Source organism: Ixodes scapularis, unplaced genomic scaffold (assembly GCF_016920785.2).
Source record: "Ixodes scapularis isolate PalLabHiFi unplaced genomic scaffold, ASM1692078v2 PGA_scaffold2__306_contigs__length_199485367, whole genome shotgun sequence".
In the NCBI taxonomy this organism is placed as follows: Eukaryota; Metazoa; Arthropoda; class Arachnida; order Ixodida; family Ixodidae; genus Ixodes; species Ixodes scapularis.
In genome coordinates, this window is record NW_024609857.1 from 170650798 (window position 1) to 170669114 (window position 18317).

Below are 18317 nucleotides of genomic sequence, written 5' to 3' on the forward strand. Positions count from 1 at the left end.
GTAACCGGTGCTATTACATGTTTAATAATTCTCACACAAGCTGTCATCACAACGTTCATTACATTACCGCACTTACAAACGCTTGGAAGTGGTTATATTTCGTGCATATTAAGTGTACTACGGCGGACAATGTGACTGAAACAGCCTCCGCGTGCTCTTTCGGCTTGCCGTTTGTTTTTACAGAAACTTTGGTGCAAACATGTGTTGGAGCCTAAGCTTGGGTCTTAATCTTTGAATTATTTCGCACTTTGAGAGATTATATATCTTGTTAGAACTGTAGGCATAGCAAAAGCCCAGATTGAGTGTGTCAGCTCATATCAGACATACCAAACCTTCATTCGCCAGTACACAACTTCATATATATCACGCTTCTAGAGATAAAGCTCATCACATATCATGCAATGTCACGTCACATTGTCGCACAACAGGAGGTGAGCATATATTATTATTCAGCTGAGCCATCTGCAAATGAGAAGAAGCATGAAGGACGAAGCACGATGAAACATCAACTCGTTGGTATTGTAATCTAACACAAACAATGTACATAATTGGCATGTAATGTATAACCTATACCGCAACTTCATGCTTTATTAGCCACGCGCTAAAAATGTCAATGCAGCGTTCATCTGGCGCAAACCGCCCCATGACATAATAACACCTCAGACGCCTGACGTTTTTTGCTGGCACAGTCCCTCAAACTATCTCTTTGGTGTGGCTACGGTGCAATATGCTCAAAAATTAACTGTGGGGCTAGTTGGTTATTCATTACAATAGACTCATTCGTTTCTTCCGGGGGAACAAACTGTTTCATAATACGAACAGATGCTTCTCTGCTACATTGATAAGACGTGGGAAGGGAATTTCAGTTCTCAGAATTCAGGCGCGCGAGCTCAGCTTTGCTTAGTACACAGTTTATGCAAACACTAGCCAAAGGAGGGCACTACACCAGATGGCACAGTTTTTTCCCGTTAAGGTGCGCTGAACGTTAGAGATAAAATATTGAAAGGCTACAGGAGCACCATATACCTGCGGTAGGTTCGAGCTTGCCAAACCAATGAAGACCTGGTAATAGCCAGCATGGCGCGATTTGAATAATGACGTTGATGCACTTAGCTTCGCACCTGTTTGACTTGAAACGTTATACCCAGGATCCTTCTTAACAAAACATACACACATACAATCACTGGGACCACGTAACAGTTTGGGGATGATCTCCTGAACACCACAGAGTTTGATGACGCGAAGTCTACCACAGAATCATCGCAGGCGCTAGGAGACCACGTCGCCCGCAGAGGAGATGTCCAGACCAGAAGCCATCGTCGAATTGTCCGGGGACTCCTCGGACGAGCTACTTCGGCCCGATCGTTCGTCCCCCTTGGCCAGCTGGCTGAGCTCACTGTACAGCTGCTCGAGCGTGGGCCCGCCGTCGCCGGTGGAGTCGCCCTCGTCGTCGTCCGCCATCGGGTGCCCCTCGGAAGAGTCGTGGATGCCCGAGTCCCCTTCAGCGGCGTACTGACTCAGCATCGAGTCCAGGTCGATGCTGAGCTCCTGCATTGCAAGGTGTCTCCAGAGGCCCAGCACCAGCGGATCGTCCCCTGCGAGGAATGCAGAGAAGCAATCCATTTCTGAGGGGCCCTGGGACTAGTAGGGTCGGTTATAATGGCAGGGCTGAAGACGGCAGTTTACAACTCCCAAGTTCAGTCATGCGTATGTTGGAATTTAGGCCTATTAGCGTGATGCGCAGTGCCAAGTGTGACCTCGTTGATTCTGGCAGCAGTTCGAGCAGTGAGGACTGCTTACGGGCTACCATAGCTTCCTTTATTCTACAAAGCCTGTCATTTCCACGGCGAAACCATTGAGCGCACGGCCGCCGGAGAAAGGCGAGGAACAGCGCCGAACGGTTACCCATATGGTAGCGAAAAGTCACTTCTGGGGTAACCATCGCGTTCCTTTTCCTTCCGCCGCCAACGCCGTATTGGCGGAGAAGCAGTCGCGTGCGCCAAGCTGATCTAATTCGGGCAAGGTACCTTGCAGGCGCCAAGTTTCGGACGGAATATGTTTCTCGCCCTGCGTTTGCGAAATATACACCCTACACTAAAATCGAACGAACTGCAAGGTACCTTCACCATCGAGCGTTCTGTGTAGCCACTGGGTACAGTATAAATAATCACGTTGTTTTATAACGCGAGCGATGTTTTAAAACATGTTTTCAAAGCCTGAGAAGCACTGCAGACGACACGAAGGACGATCGCGCTGCTCGCGTCTGCGGCGCTCGCTGAGTGATACGCGGCCGGCACATCCGGGCGCTTCGAACCAGAAAACGACGCGCAACTACGGCTTGCGAAGAGACGACGTTTTCGTCGGATACTTAGGGCCGTTCGTTTTCGGGTAAAACCAGATTTCACCCGATTTTTACACCCCGAACATGTTTCAGAAGAATCGGGTTGAACCCGATTTCTCTCCGAGTTCTAAAACTTATTTTTACTCTGCGTGAAGTTTCGGTGCACACACACCATCTATTCTACCTCTGGACAACAGTGACACTTCGCAAACTGCGTGCAGCATTGTGGACGCCCCCTACATGGCTCTCAACCAACCGCCCAACTCACCGTGACTTTCTACGGAGGCCGGCTGAGGAAAAGCGACAATAAGCGTTGGGGCCTCGAGGGGACATTTCCGCCCCCCGCTGTGCAGGTGGAACCGCCTCGGCACGCCATGTAGCTTCGGCCCTGCTGCACGCAGCTTGTGAAATGCACTATCAATCCCCTTCGACCGCTGCTAGTTGTCGACGCCCAGCAAGGCCTCTCGGGGAGCATGGACATCTCGCTGGCGTCCAACTTTTCTCACGAACAACGTCCGAGTCTGTCAGTCGCGTAAACAGATCGGGAAAACTTAACAGGTTCATTGCATAGCGAAATATCTGCTCGAAGAAAACCGTCCCTCGAACGCTCGGGATTTTTGTTGACACCTGATCCGAAAAGGAGGATTCCATGGGCGGTGCTTCCCTTGAAGCGACAGACGGCAATCGGAGCTAGAAAACCCTGAGGTCCCCCGATTACCAGCTTGAAACAGATCCCTAATTTTAACGCGCTGGCATTAGGGAGCTCGTAATACCCTCCAATAATAATTTTATAAAAATCGGAATGTTTTACTGAGTACATTTGTAAATTTAACCAAATTTACCCCGAAAAAACCCGAATTTCGGAATGTTTCCACAAAAAACCCGGTTTCTCCCCGATTATCAGCTTGAAAAATAGCACCCGAGTTTTATCCCCCGAATTAAAAAAAAAAAAAAGTAAAACCCTAAAACGAACAACCCTATGGATACTCCATTCTACCGAGGGCATAGAGACAAACAGGAGACAAATGACAGGACGACGGCGAACGCGCGGCGCGTCACCGCACCGCACGCCGCAGCGCGCCGTCTCAGGGCCACGCCATCCTGGGGGGGATCGGTGGCCGAGTGGTCTAGCGCACACCAGCTCGGAGCACGTGGAGCGAAAGCTCGCGCTGCAGAACATAGGGATCCTGGGTTCGAGCCCCACCCCTGCCCGTCTCGATCTGGATGAGCATCGTACCGGCGTGCGGTCGTGTATCACTACTGCGTGATGCACGTTAAAGACCCCAGGCTAGCGGTTGTACCGCACTGGCTAAATTTCTCATCTACAGCTGGGAGACTCGTCGCCCCTGTGAGGCAGACCAAGTTCTAGGCTGTATAAACACACACACAACCCAATTTTTTTGGCCACGCCATCCGCGCCACCGGGGCTCCTGTAGAAGCAACAGTCACTTCCTGCAGTGCGGCCTTGGATCCAACACGGCGGAGCGCCCTTAGCGGCACGCCACTGCCACCGCGCATGCGCGATGGAGTGTGGGTAAGAAGCACCGAGTCCCGCTTCAACAAACCATTGGAATTTCACGTTGTCGGCGTCTGTGTGAGTCTGCGCACTCTTTTTCGCGTTGGAAATGTCGATTCTACGTCCTCCTAGCAATGTCTTACTACTTTAGTAGCTGAGCGAAATTATCAAGGCTTGTTTCGCCGCAAAACTTTGCGCCAATAATTTGACGGGCGGCGATTCATTCGCGTGAAAGCCGCAGAATGGACGCCAATACCATAAGATTATTCTCGTTATTTTAGGTCGCAACGTCGCTCGTGCTACAGAAGTGTTGACTGTAGCAGCGATGATCGACGTCGATACTGAAAATTGAAAGCGAAAACAGACCAAGTAAATTAGGCTTAAAAGTCGGTGATGGCCACTGGTACCAATGATTAACATCTTGCACCTACCATTTGCACCGAGCCTACTTAAAAGTCTTTCGATGCATGCAATCACTTTTTGTCGCAATTTCCGGGTCAACATTTTGTCTACGGGCCGCTTTTGTTTGAGCGAGCAGACGACAAAAAGCAGAGAAGTTTGAAAGAGCAGACTGCAGTTCGAACAATCAGGCGGCAGTTTGAATTTCAAGACGCACTGAACCCGCTGGTGGTCCGCACAACTTGATGGTTTTCCCTCGTTCATGTCAGAACAAAATAAATAAATCTGACGACCACACGTATCCGTGAATTCAACCCAAAGTATTTCCCGCACAAGCAATCGTAGTTCGACAGCGTCTGGCTTGACCTTTTCACGGCTACTATCCTTGTGCTCGGACGAACGGAGGAGGCAAAAAATACATGAAAACTGATCTTCACACCTTTCCCGACCCTTTTGGTACAGCCCGCGTCTCGGCGTCTTGACAGAAAGGTAGATTTTTGTCTGGTTTCTTCCAAAAGAACACAGGAATGCATGTCTCGCACGGTGACTTCCGCCCACAGCCCCAGACCGGAAGTGCGCCCGACGCACCACCACCACGGCGTGGCGTAACAGAGATGAGTTCGTGTATAGACCGTTGCAAAAAGAGCTCTCTGGCTGCCGCCATTTTGCGATTCGAGCGACCCCTATCAGTCAGAAATTTCTGTCACCTGTCTGAGATGTGGAAACCCGGTTAGCGCGACTCCCCACCTGCATCGTGCATTGAAGTTCGCCGGCTTTTCTTGAAAGTTTTTACTTTATTTCCCTATTCAAAATAGTTACCCTTTGTGTGTATCTTCCACTGTGAGAACCAGTGAACACCAGGACCCGTAGTCTGCTCGGCCTTCGCAGGAAACAAACGAAGAAAGCGAACGTCAAGTAGCCAGCGACGCGGGCCATTCGACATTCTTCGAGGATTATTTTCGTTGACATAATCTCCGAAAAGCCTTCCCAGCTATGTTCCCAGTCTTCGCGAAACATAGCTGATAGGGTCGGGTCCGGGGTGTGGGGCCGGAATTGACACTATCGTTCATTTGCTTTGGTGCTGTGCAAAAGAAGCAGTTTTCTTGAAGACGTGCCCTATTACAAGCCGGACTCGGTTCGCTCATCATGAAGTGACTATCGTGGACACTGTATATTGGATATGCTATGTTATCTGAGAGCTTTCTCAAATCCTGTTCGGATAACGCGGCACCGTGGGGTACGTACAATATATGTTGTTCGACTGATGAGACTCGTTGAATTTCTTCTTGTGAGCGGGGAATGCCCATACCATTGAGCTGTTGTTTGTGGTAAAATATTTTCGACAGTGAAGACATTTGTAGATTGACACGGCTGAGTGTATGGTGCCGTAAAAAGATCAACATTAAAAAAAAAAAAACATTCCTGTTGCATTTTTTTTGTCACGGACGGACTCACCAAAACAGCTTTCATTTGTTTGTTTTCGCTCCCAAAAATAGTACAATGCGTTCTTAAAAACCTCGAAAAGTTCTATTCGTCATAGAACACGAAAGAAAAGATAAAACGCGGCGATTTAGCCGCCACCAGCGTCCGGGAGTGCGCTTACACAGGTTGCCACAGTCCACTGACGAGAAAACCCACAACCCAGCGCAGTCGGGCAACACTGATGTACACTCTCAAAACCAGGGACGCTCGCTGTAAATCGCTTCGTTCGAGACTGCCGCTGGAAAGGTCTATACTCTGCTCCGCAAGCGGAGCATATACAGTTACTCTAGGATAACCTAGAGTTCCTGTATAGGCTCCCTCCGGGAGCCAGAGTTGCGCATTTGTTTTCCCCGCGCCGCCACGCCGCTATTCGCCGAGATCCATCACGTGAGGAGCAAAGCATCCGGTGGCGTGTAAGAAAGCCACCTTTACGGTCGCTCCGCCGACGTTTCTCTTGCCCCGGTGTATGTTTCCCTGCTTTCCGCCTTCTTTTCCTCCTCTCCTGTTTTCCATGAGCGGCGGCGCCCGCGGCGCCGCTAGTCGCCAAATTTAGTCACGTGGGGAGCAAAGCATCCAGCTCGTGCGGGAAAGCCGGCGCTACGGCCACGCGCCGAGGCTGAATGCGCAACTCTGCTACCGTAGGTAGCATATACAGGAACTCTAGGATAACCCTTCAGTCAGCGCCAACAATACGCGCGGTGGCCTCTCCGCGAAGCAACAACAAACCGCAACCAAGAAAAAAAAAAAAAAAAAGAAAGGAGGCTACCGGCGCGTGGAGAAACGGGACAGGGGCGGGATACAGAAGGGCCGACGCGAAATTTTCTGCTTTCCTGAAAACAACAAAATCAAAAAGAGCGCGTTTGTTTCCGGTTTCTACCGCTGGGGCATTTGTTTGGCGCTGCCAGAAAGAGCCCCGCGCGTTCTCTTTCTGATCTCCTTTCCCCTTTACAACAGGCACGCTCTTTCGCGATATGACAGGCTTTCCAGAAAAAGGGGGCTATGGTGCTACAGATGAACCCTGACCGGAATTATACATACATACTGATTGGAGGTTTTATTTAAATTTGATAGGTCAATTCTTGCAATTAACAAAATGGCATTTAAAAAAAATTAAACCAAGAGTTCTACAGAATACAATTTTTAAAATGCAACATCGTCAAATACGCTAATGGACTTTTTTTCTTCTAAACTTTGGCCGTTGTTTACAAACTGTTGACTTTACTCAAGGTAATGTATTTTACATGTCACTAACAATGATGAACTATGTCTCGAAGGAAACAGTTTATTTGTTTATTTATTAATTATATGTTTTTAAAACAGCGAATTTTCTAACCTGAACAATTTTGTCTCACATTCGATGGCTGTAGGAAACGATATGTTGAGAACTACAGCGGAAAAGTGCGTGGATCTGAGCACATCCGGTGGGATGTTAGTGTCAGTAAGGTTTATGAAAAATGACATGGTGCTTCAAATTTGTTAGACATCTGTTTTGAAATATCTAAGGCTAATTTTCAAGCTTTTTATTATTTTATTTCAATATTTTGCGTTGATAGCCAGTAGTGCTGAGTATCCCTGGATGTAAATATCGCGTGATCTTTTTTTTTTTGTATTCTAGAGACGACAACAGGTTAAATGAGCAGTTTTTTTAGCTTGACTCTTAACCTTTGGTTCAGTAATTTTGGTTTCATGGTAGCAAAACGAGTGGGCTCAAGAATAGCAGATATGTCGCGGAAAATTCCTTCCTCGTGACGTATTCTTTGCCATCTGTCTCGCACAATTCGAGTAGCCACACCAAAACGTCATCGAGGGCTCAAATTTATAACTTTGCTTTGTTTCAACACGCTAAAAAAAAAAAAAGAGTAGTGGAAGATATGTTTTAGGAGATGGGTGAGAGGCGCACTGCATCTCAGTGCGGGGAGGTCCCATGCTGCTCTCCTGCCCTCCGTCTTTTGTGCTCAGCATGACGCGCATCCCATTCCCACTCCTAACGCGGAGAGCGAAGGGTCCAGAATGAAAACGATCCTAGCGGCGAAATGCCACGCAGCAGGCTACCGCTGGGCCACTCCCTTTCGGCTTCGATACATACCCACTCACATCAGTGGGAGTACCACCAGGGAGGCATGAGGTGACTGTTAGCGGACCCAAGCGGCAAACACGCTCAAGCTCGACAATAATAATAACTTTATTGCAGACAAGAAAAAACAAATGAGGTTCGGGTCAGCCCGAGTCTAAGGGACTTGTTGGTATGAATCCGGCAGTCAGCAACACAAGTGCAGAAACCATAAAAACAAATACCAATAACGATATAAAAAAGACATAATCACTAAAACATTACAAGTGCCGCCGCAAAGCGGCATACAGCTACGTGTGTCTGGCGTCATCTCGTTCTAGCGTTACTCGTTGTCCGACGCTGCAAGTCGCGCAGGCGGCGACGCTGACGTCAGCTAGGCATCCTTGCGTGATTCCGCTGTAGTCATGACGTTTGGAGGCCTTGCCTTGCCAATAAGATGATTGACTATAGTTGATTGATAGATGGTGTTGGCCAACCTCACTTTACGACATCGCTTCATGACCGGTACGGATAGAATGTTGGGGCACGCTTTCTTTTCCGGGCTTCCCGACGTGACGAAGTTTGTGCGTAGCGAACCATAACCGTGGAAGTGAAAAAACACGGGCAAGCTTGCTGAACTACCTTCATAATGAAAAACCCGAGACTGGGAACAAAAAAAAAAAAAAAAGGAACAACCACACATACCGTGTGTGGTAACGTTTTTTTTTCTTGTTTTTTTTTTACCAGGTTTGCTTGTTAAAACGGCGTTTCAGCTGAGACTGGGTGAAAAAAAGCGCCGCAAAAGCTGGTGCGCGGGAGCATCTTGAGACGCGGTTTGAGTCCCGCTCAGCTCGTGCGCTGGCTTTCACAGTGCTTTTTTCCCTCTAGTCTCAGCCGACACGCTGTTTCTAGCCAAGCCGGCCCATTCTCAGGTTTACTATTATGTAAACATAAAACGACGATGGCTTATACCCTAGTTAAACTAGCGCTCTTAACTGTCATTAAGCTAACGATCGTCGACATTTCCCAACTCTCACTGAGCTCAACTAAATTGTTCGGTATTACACGGTACATAGGGCTAACCACCCTAGTTGAGATGCGCGTCAAGGGACACGGTTGAAACCGAAACTAAAACTAATGTCCCGTTATATTTTCTTAAATGGCGATGGAAATTAATATATGCACACTTTTTATTAATTATAAACGTTTTAAGCAAAATAAAGTAAACTTCTTTTTTTTTGTTTTAAAGTAAAGAAATCACAATCAGAACGTTTCTCACGGATTCAAACAAAAGGGACATAACGAAAGTCTTATTGGCACCGACATTATAATGGCCGCCCTCGCCGAGCTTTGGCTTGTGCGACGTGCCGTAATTAGGGGTGTCGCGAACCGGCCGAGGTTCGAGTTCGACCAGGTTCGACTTTTTCGAACCTTTAGTGGAAAATTCGACAAACCTTGTAGTGAGGTTCGACTCGTGTGCGCATGCGCGACAGGCTGGTCAGTTGGCTTTGGATTGGATGGTGATGGCTAAGGGGAGAATTAAGGGCAGCGCTGATTGGTTATTTCGGTTAATGCAGTACAAGAAGATTAAGTTATTAACTTATTCAGTGATTAGAATCGGTTTCTTTTATTTTCAACTGTTCATAAAATAAAATAACCCTTTGCATAAAAAAAAAAATCTCCAAACCTAGACATGCTTGTATTAAGGTCTGGCCACAGTGTCCACGAAGTCGAACCGGTCAAATCTGGGGAAAAGTCGAAGGTTCGTCGAACCGGTTCGACCCAGTCGAACCCCGAAAGTTCGACCTAAAAATCTGGTTCGACAAAAGTTCGCGACACCCCTAGCCGTAATCGTTCTTTTTTTATATATATATATTTAGAACATACTACAGGCCAGAGTCTGGCCCAAGCTGGAGTGGAAATAACAAGAAGTAAAATAGAAGTAAGCACTTTTGAAACCAAGAATAAAACACATGTGGGCATGGAAACAGCCATAGGATGCAGTCTTCTAATTCGTTCTGCTTCATTGTACAGATCCTGCTTTGCTTGTGTTCAGCGCGTGACTGGGCATCGCCGTTCTCTCGAGTCATCGTCACAACAACACTGGCCGAGGAAGGATTTCCAGTTTTTCAAGATGATACCAACGTACGTTTTGGCGTACTCGCGTACTGGCCGCAGTATTCCTCCACCCGGCACAAGGAAGCTACCCCATCGACATCGTCACTAATCGACGAGGCTTCAAAACCGTGGAACGTCGCCAGTTCTGTCAGTGGGCACGGAAACAGCCTAAGGATGCAGTCTTCTAATCCGTTCTGCTTCATTGTATAGGTGGGTTCCTCTCCGTCGTTACATACTAGACGAACGAATAACGTCGTTCTTCTGCTGTTTCTACGCCCTAGTGTTATTTGTGTTACGGTCATTGAGTGTTATGATGTGGTAAAATCGTTATTAGCACTTTCGGGCGACATTGAACTTAATCCCGGCCCCATGAGCGACGTTCAAGCAAAACAATTCGCGGATTTGGTGCAGCTGGTGAGGGATATGAATGAACGATCTTTTAAATCTGAAGTTGGGCAAAACAGTTTACTAGACAGTGTGAAATAAATAAAAGAAAGTCAGAGTTCAATCGAAAGAAAAGTTAACGACATCGGTAATCGACTTACGCTTGTCAAGAATAAAGTATCTGCGCTTGAGTTGGTTGGCCAAGATTTAAACACAGTGAAATTCCTTGCTGAGAAGTTAAATTATGATAACGCCACTTTGAATGACCGTCTAAATGACCTTGAAGATCGATCCCGTAGGGATAATCTAATTATTTATTTCGATAATTATTTATGGTCCGAAACTTGGTCCGTTACTAAAAAAGAAAAGTTCTCCAGCTTGCTTCTGGCTCTCTTGAGCTACAGGTGCCCCCAGACTGCATTGAGCGCTCACACCGCATCGGTGCTTTTAGTGCCAATCGCTGTCGCCCAACAATAGTGAAATTCTCCTCCAATAAAGTCAAGAATCATGTATTTTTGTCGCGTTTTAAGTTGAAAGGTAGTGATATTTATATCTGTGAAGATTTCTCGCCAGCAACCCGCCAAGCTAGGAAAAAACTAACTGAGTTTGGAAAAGCCTCTAACAATGCGTTTTAACTACGCTACAATAAACTGTTTATTAACAAGAGGTGTTATATGTATAACCCAGTGTCTGACGAAGTGTTTGATCTCGGTGCTGGTCCTGATAGGAGTGAAAGCGATAACGACAACAGGCCTCCCTTTAACTTGCATCAAACACCCTCATCTGATAGGCGCGAAGGAGATAACGTTAACATGCTTCGTAACACACATTAAACGTCTTCTTCGCCATAAAATGTGGCAAGGGGCGTGGGTGCTCTTCCTTTTTCCAAAAATATATCGGCACTTTTTAGCAATATAAGGAGTATTATGCGTCATCGTGATGAATTGTGTTCAGTTATTGATTCTTGTAGCGCTGACGTATAGCTTTAACCGAAACGTGACTGTCATCGAATGTTCGGAATTGTGAATTATTTAGTTGTGATAAGCGTTTTAATGTCTACCGTTGTGATAGGGGTGCACGAAATGGAGGTGGGGTTTTATTGGCAGATGCCGATCACATTGATTCTTTCTGTGTGCGTTTGAATAGTGATTTAGAAATGGTTTATTGTTGCTTGTGTTTGAATTTCCAAAACGTTTTCTTAGCCGTGTGTTATCGTCCGCCATCAGCTAATCCTTCCTTTCTTTCGAATCTTCATGATGTTTTGAACTCAATAATAGTGCTCTTTCCTTCATCTCCTATACTCCTTCTTGGTGATTTCAATTATCCTCAAATAAAATGGTCCCACCCGCATATTTTCTCTAACCCTTTCTCATCAGATGCGGAAGATTTTATAAAGTTATGTGATGATTTCAGTTTTTCGCAGCTGGTGTCTCTTCCTACTCGAATCACAGCTACAACTGCAAACGTATTAGATCTCATTTTGTCAACTTCACCTGAACTAATTTCTTCTATTACTTTCATGCCGGCTTTCAGCGACCATTCGCTACTACATTTCTCACTCGATGTGCCAGCCAAAACAGCACAGCGAACTCTTAAAAAAATGCGAGACTATGGTAGAGCTGACTATGACTCTATTAACGGTACCCTTGGCCTTTTTCTTAACGATTACTTAGACCACTTTTCCGACCGTTCTTTAGAATTAAATTGGACATTGTTTAAGACGCAGGTTGAGCTCCTAACCAATAAACGTATACCGCTACGTAACATCCCAATTGTTTCGAATTCCCCTTGGTTCAATAACACCCTAAAAAGACTTTCCAATAAAAAGAAGCGCAAATTTCGTGCAGCAAAGTTAACAAATTCCAAGGTTAAATGGCTCGAGTATCATGAGGCTGCCAATGCTTACAAAGGTGCAATCGCGGATGCAAAGTCAGTTTATTTTCCTATCACCCTGCCATCGCTACTAACCAACAACGTCAAACATTTCGGGAATGCGAATAACGACAATGAAAACGCCACACTGTCTCTGTTTAGTTTATCAGGTGAACCTGTTTCCACCGATGACTGTGCAAATGTTTTAAATTCTACTTTTGTTGAATCATTTTTAAACTGTATTTCTTCAACTTTACCTCAACTTCAACAACGTGCTTTTCTGCCCATGTATCCCATCTTAATTCAAACAAGTGGAATTATAAAGATAATTGATCAGTTAAAAATATTCTGCTCCGCGGGAGTTGACGGAATTAATTCTAAATTTTTGCTAAGCACAAAAGAGTATTCGATAATACTGTCTAAATTATATGAGCAATCACTTATCACTCTAGGCTGTTTACCTGACGATTGGAAGGTGGGTAAAGTGGTGCCCGTGCATAAAACCGGTGATCATCATTCTCCCCTCAATTACCGTCCCATTTCCATAACAAGCATTCCGTGTAAAATTCTTGAGCATATTATTTTTTCTCATCTCGTTCAACACCTAGAATCCAATTCATTCTTTGCTTCTGCACAACATGGCTTCCGTAAATCATTTTCGTGTGAAACTCAGCTACTCCCCTTCAATCATGACCTTCACCTTATTCTTGATCGTGGTTCCCAGGTGGATTGTATTTTCCTTGATTTCGCTAAAGCTTTCGATAAGGTGTCACATAATCTACTACTCCATAAGCTTAGCAAACTTAACATTGATCAGGATTTACTTTCATGGATTCGTGCTTTCCTTAATAACCGATTTCAATTTGTGTCTGTGAATAATACTTCTCCAAGTCCAGCTCCCGTGACATCAGGCCTCCCTCAAGGCTCAGTGTTAGGTCGGCTGCTCTTTCCTATTTTTATCAACGACTTACCTTCCTGCGTTTCCTCCTCTATTAACTTATTTGCAGATGATTGCGTTCTTTACCGAGAAATAACTCACACCTCTGATGTTGCTATCCTTCAGTCTGACCTTGATTGTGTTTCTAATTGGTGTAACAAATGGAACATGCAGCTCAACACTAACAAATGTAAAGTAATGACTGTTTCTCGTCTTAACTCGCACTCTACTTTCTACTATCTAAACAGTGTTTTGTTGGAAGGTGTATCATCGTATAAGTACTTGGGGATCCATATTTCATCGAACCTGTCTTGGGAGCCTCATATTCGCTACATAACTAACAATGCTAACCGCATGCTTGGTTTTCTCAAACGTAATTTTCCATCTGTCCCTGTATCTCTCAAGCTACTACTATACAAAACCCTTGTCCGCTCCAAATTGGAATACGCCTCCTCTATATGGGATCCCGGTACTGACTTACTTACAACAGCGGTCGAAGCTATTCAAAATAGATCTGTTCGCTTCATTCTTACTATCACCGTAGTGCAAGCTTAACATCCATGAAAACGTTTTTAAACCCACCTAACCTTTCTTCACGTCGTGAGTTATCCCGTCTTTGTCTGTTTCATAAAATTTATCATCACAATTCTTTCTTGCATCAAAAATTACTAACTCCCCCCTCATATGTCTCGCCACGCGTCGATCACCAACACAAAATCTGTCCACCTGTTTGTAAAACCACGACTTTTTATAATTCATTCATCCCCAAAACAAAAATCACGTGGAACCACCGTCAGTTGTGTCTGTAACAGATGCCATTATGTTTAAGCGTTGTTTAACTGCTTTTCTAAGTTAAAATTTCTTATGTTCATGTTTCTATTCTTAGGTTGTCATTTTGTTTTTTAGCGATTTTCTTTTTGTAACCAACTCCCCTCTGTAGTGCCCTCGGGCCCTGAGGGTACAATAAATAAATATACACATATTCGAGGCATATACCAATAAGTGCAATAAATAAGAGTGGCGTGCAAAATACTAACATGCAAGATATTTTATACGAAAAAAGTAATCACACCTAAGAAATATAGCTATCAATGGCATCACAAAACTCTGCAGCCTCAAAAACGCTAGGTGGTAGAAAGTTCCATCCCGAGATGGTGCGGGGAAAGGAGGGAAATTTGAAACGATTAGTGCGTGCAAAGATTGGTGTTAATGAATATTGATTATGGTGCCTCGTAGGTCGTGACATTAACGGGATGGGGTGATTATGTGTGCCAAGCCGTACATTGTTTCGTACCATAATTAATTTTAAAAAATTAGCCTGGAGAGCTTTCTACGAAGCTCAAGTGTAGCTATGTCATTAGTTTTCATAAGGTGCGATGGAGAATCTAATCTTTTAAATTTTCCATAGATGATCTGATCGCGCGTTATTGAACCATTTCCAGCTTCGAAAGGTTTTTTAGTGAAGCGATCCCAGACAAGGTTGGCGTATTCAAGTTTCGATCCCACAAAAGTGTTATGAGCTAAAACTCTGACACTAGATGGTATTCTCATTATTTTGCGTCTAAGGAAACCAAGTTTACGGAATTCGGACGAGCAGATGTTATCGATGTGTGTATCACATGAAAGAGCTTTAGAAATCGTCAGTCCTAGATACTTATACTCCGAAACTTCGCGCAAGGGGGAGCTACAGATATCATAAATAAACTTTAGTGAATTTTTTTTTTCTTTGTAACCCGTAATGAAACAGTTTTTTCTCCTGATTTTAATTTTATTTGCTATTCGGCACACCAATCTGCATTTTTTGAAAGTGAAGAGTTTAATGCATACTAGTCGATGAGCTTGTTATATATTTGAACAGAACAAAATCATCTGCAAAAAGTGTAACGCTTTCGCTTCCATCAATGACTGGCACACTGCCATTAATGTATATTAGAAATAACAAGGGCCCCAGAACGCTGCCCTGGGGTACACCCGAACATACACGGAACCCATTTGAAAATTCCCCACCAATATCAACAAACTGTTTACGCCCTGGTAGGTATGATTTAATCCATTTAACAAAAGGAATCGGAAGACCAACATTTTCTACTTTAAATACTAATTTTCCACGAGGTAAAAGGCTTTACTGAAACCCAAGATTATGACGTCCACCTGACCAGATTTATGAAGACTAGCGGCGAAGTCGTAGACCGTGGTTAAAAAGTTAAGTTGTGGTGGAAGACCCCTTTCTGAAAACATGTTAGAAGTTGGACAAAATGTTGTCTTCTGCCAAAAAGAAAGAAATAAAGTTTTAAATAATATGCTTCATGAGTTTGCAACAGGTACATGTGAGAGAAATGGACGATAGTTTGTTAGTGATAGTGGGGTCTCCTTTCTTGAATACAGGGACGACATGTGCTAAGAGCCAGTCATTCGGAAGCAAACTGGTGACAAACGAAGTCTGAAATATTATCCTCAAAAAACGTGCCAGTTATTCTGCGTACCGTCGAAGAAAAATATTTGAAATCTCATCGGGGCCTACGCCAGACTTCGTTTTTAGGTTTAACAGCACTGACTAAACACCCTGATAGGAAATAAAATCAGTAGTCATGGGTGACAAAGAAGCGCGACATTCATACTCATCTTTTTCTCCGAAAACTGACTGAAAATAAAAGTTGAAATGCTGAGAAATTCCTTTTATCTGAAACAAGACTCATTTATCATATTTTTTTCAACAGGATTTTTTTTTTTTTTTGGCCAGGTACCTTCAACATTTTTCTGGGTTATCCTTCAGAAAAGTCGACAAATCATTTACAAAGTAGCTTGCTCTAGCCTGTGCAACTCTGCTGGTTAACTCAGTCTGTAACTCACGTACCCTTTCGGGATTACATTTTCTTTTTCTCATTCTTTTTAGTCTACGTTTGAGATGAATGATGTCTCTATCAGTCTACGTTTGAGATGAAGGATGTCTCTATCGGTCTACGTCTGAGATCAATGATGTCTCCCTATCAAGCTACGTTTGAGATGAATGATGTCTCTATCAGTCTACGGATTGGTTCGTTTTGGAGACCTGTGTCTATAAGGAATGAAGTTGCCTAAGCAAAATACGCCCATAAGCTTAAATCTTTGCCAAAGAACAGATAAAGCGGAATCATTTATTTGGAAGTCAGCAAATGCCGAATCTAAATATCCAAAAACACTGCCATCATCAGCATGACTGAAATCTTTGACAGTCGTCACTGGGCGTCTTTTATTGGCTGGAAGCCCTACCAAAGAGCAGCAGAAGTATAGTAGCTTGTGATCTGACACACCATCTTCAACACTAACATGGCAGTCAGAAAAGGCACTGGGTACAAAAATTAGATCTAAAAGCGAACAACTTGAGCTTTGGACACGTGTAAACTCTGTTATAATTTGTTATAAATCACATGCAAACATTATGTCACGAATGATTGTAGCATTTTCATGGATGCACTTGAGAAACTCGTCCAATTAATTTCTGAGATTTAAGTCGCCACAAAGGATAACATTGTTATTTTGAAATCCTAGTAAATGATCATACAATCTTAGTTAAAAGTCAAAGGGTGAACTTGGGGGCCTATTCGCAACTCCAGCCCGCCGATCGCCCTCTCGCGGACGAACGGAGAACCAGAGGAGCGGGGACGGCAGCGGCGGAGGCGGCGTTGATGCGTGAAGCCGTTTTAACGAAAAAAGTGAGCGCGTTAAAATGGGAATTTTCGTGGTCCGCCTTGCAACAGCGTTGCGCGAAGGACCGGGATGTCTAATTTCATTAGGGACTTTTCGTATACCGCATATACGCTGCGGATTTTTGGTCTTACGCATGGCCGCCAGCTCAATCTGTGCTCAACGTGACGGCGAAATATCCCGCTAATAATGTGAAGCTCTAGAGTATGGTCTACGAAAAGTCTATTCTTTGCCATAAGTGGGAGAAAACTCGTCGCGCAACAGTATGTCGAGCAATGCACATCGGAAATGGGTTCGCGTTTTAAGGCTGTTACAAGGAACATGATCATTTATTCAAAGCACTTTAAAAGACGAAATACAGTTGCTTTCAGGTAATTACGAAGCAAATAAAAAAAATGCTCAAAGCATTGCCATCGCGTCAGTGTTAGCCAGCCGTTCGTAACGGGAGCTTAGAACGGGAAGTTTTGGCGAGAGGGGCCGCAACGTTGCAAATAACAAGGTACAAAAGATGTACAGTTTACTAAATTATTTATTTTTGATAGAGCAACGAATAAAACCCCTAAACACGCCGATTATTTGAATAGGCCGTTTTAGCATGGCGTTACCACAGGCTACCGTTGCCTACCGAGAGCACGGCAATGTTCCTGGGGCGCGCTAAAAATTAGGGAGTTTTCGTAGACCGCATTTTCCCTTCCGCTAGGCCCTCCGCAACGAAGAAGTTGTTACTGCGCCTGCGCACCGATGGCCTCGACTGTAGAGTTCCGGGCATCGTAGCGGGTTGCGGAGGGCGTTGCGGAATGGCGAAAACGGTCTACGAACCCATACAAAAATGGTCTATGGTCGTCTACGGAAAATTATATGGTAGGCTATCAACCCTTATGGCCCTCTATGGCTGGCCATAAAAATCCATAAAGACAGCTATGGCCCTTTGTCTAAAGACTGGGAACCAATACATTTTCTTTACCCGCCTATAGAGCATCCTTTGGCCACAAGTCTAAAGTCTGGGAACCAACAAATTGTCTTTAACCGTCTGTAGAAAATTTTATGGCCCTGAGTCTAAAGACTGACGACCAATAAATTTTCTTTTCCCGCCTATAGAAAACTCCTTCGCCCCGAGTTTAAAGACTGGAAACCTATACATTGTCTTTACCCGCCTATAGAAAAATTGATGGCCCCGAGTCTAAAACTGAGAACCAATAAATTTTCTTTCCAGGTCTACAGAAAATCACTACCGGCGCTTACTTTTTTCAGTAAAAACACTCCACGTTAGAAAATTAAATCAATACAAAATTTCTCTCAGGCCGGTGACAAACCATGACCCAAGATATGTTCTCTGCTGTTGCAACGAGTCGTGAAAACCAGTAAATATTGTTTGTTTGAATAATCCATTAAAATACTTGTGCAACAATTAAAATAATTATAACCCCCTAAAAGTGAAAATAACTTACACTGGCGCCGAACACTGCAATCAAGCAATAGATTGATTGCAATCTTCAGTACCAGTGTACTGCATGCCATCACTGCATTGCCAACG

At 44.5% G+C, this 18317-nt stretch overlaps 1 protein-coding gene across 1 annotated transcript in view; it reads right to left on the minus strand.

Annotated features, from left to right (window-relative positions):
* Nucleotides 1-1031: 1031 nt before the first annotated feature.
* Nucleotides 1032-18317, minus strand: part of LOC121048459 — a 34322-nt gene continuing 17036 nt past the window's right edge. The window contains exon 3 of the mRNA XM_040504814.2: nt 1032-1595. Coding sequence (XP_040360748.2) covers nt 1270-1595 — 326 coding nt within the window. The 3' untranslated portion in view covers nt 1032-1269. The remainder of the gene's footprint in view (nt 1596-18317) is intronic.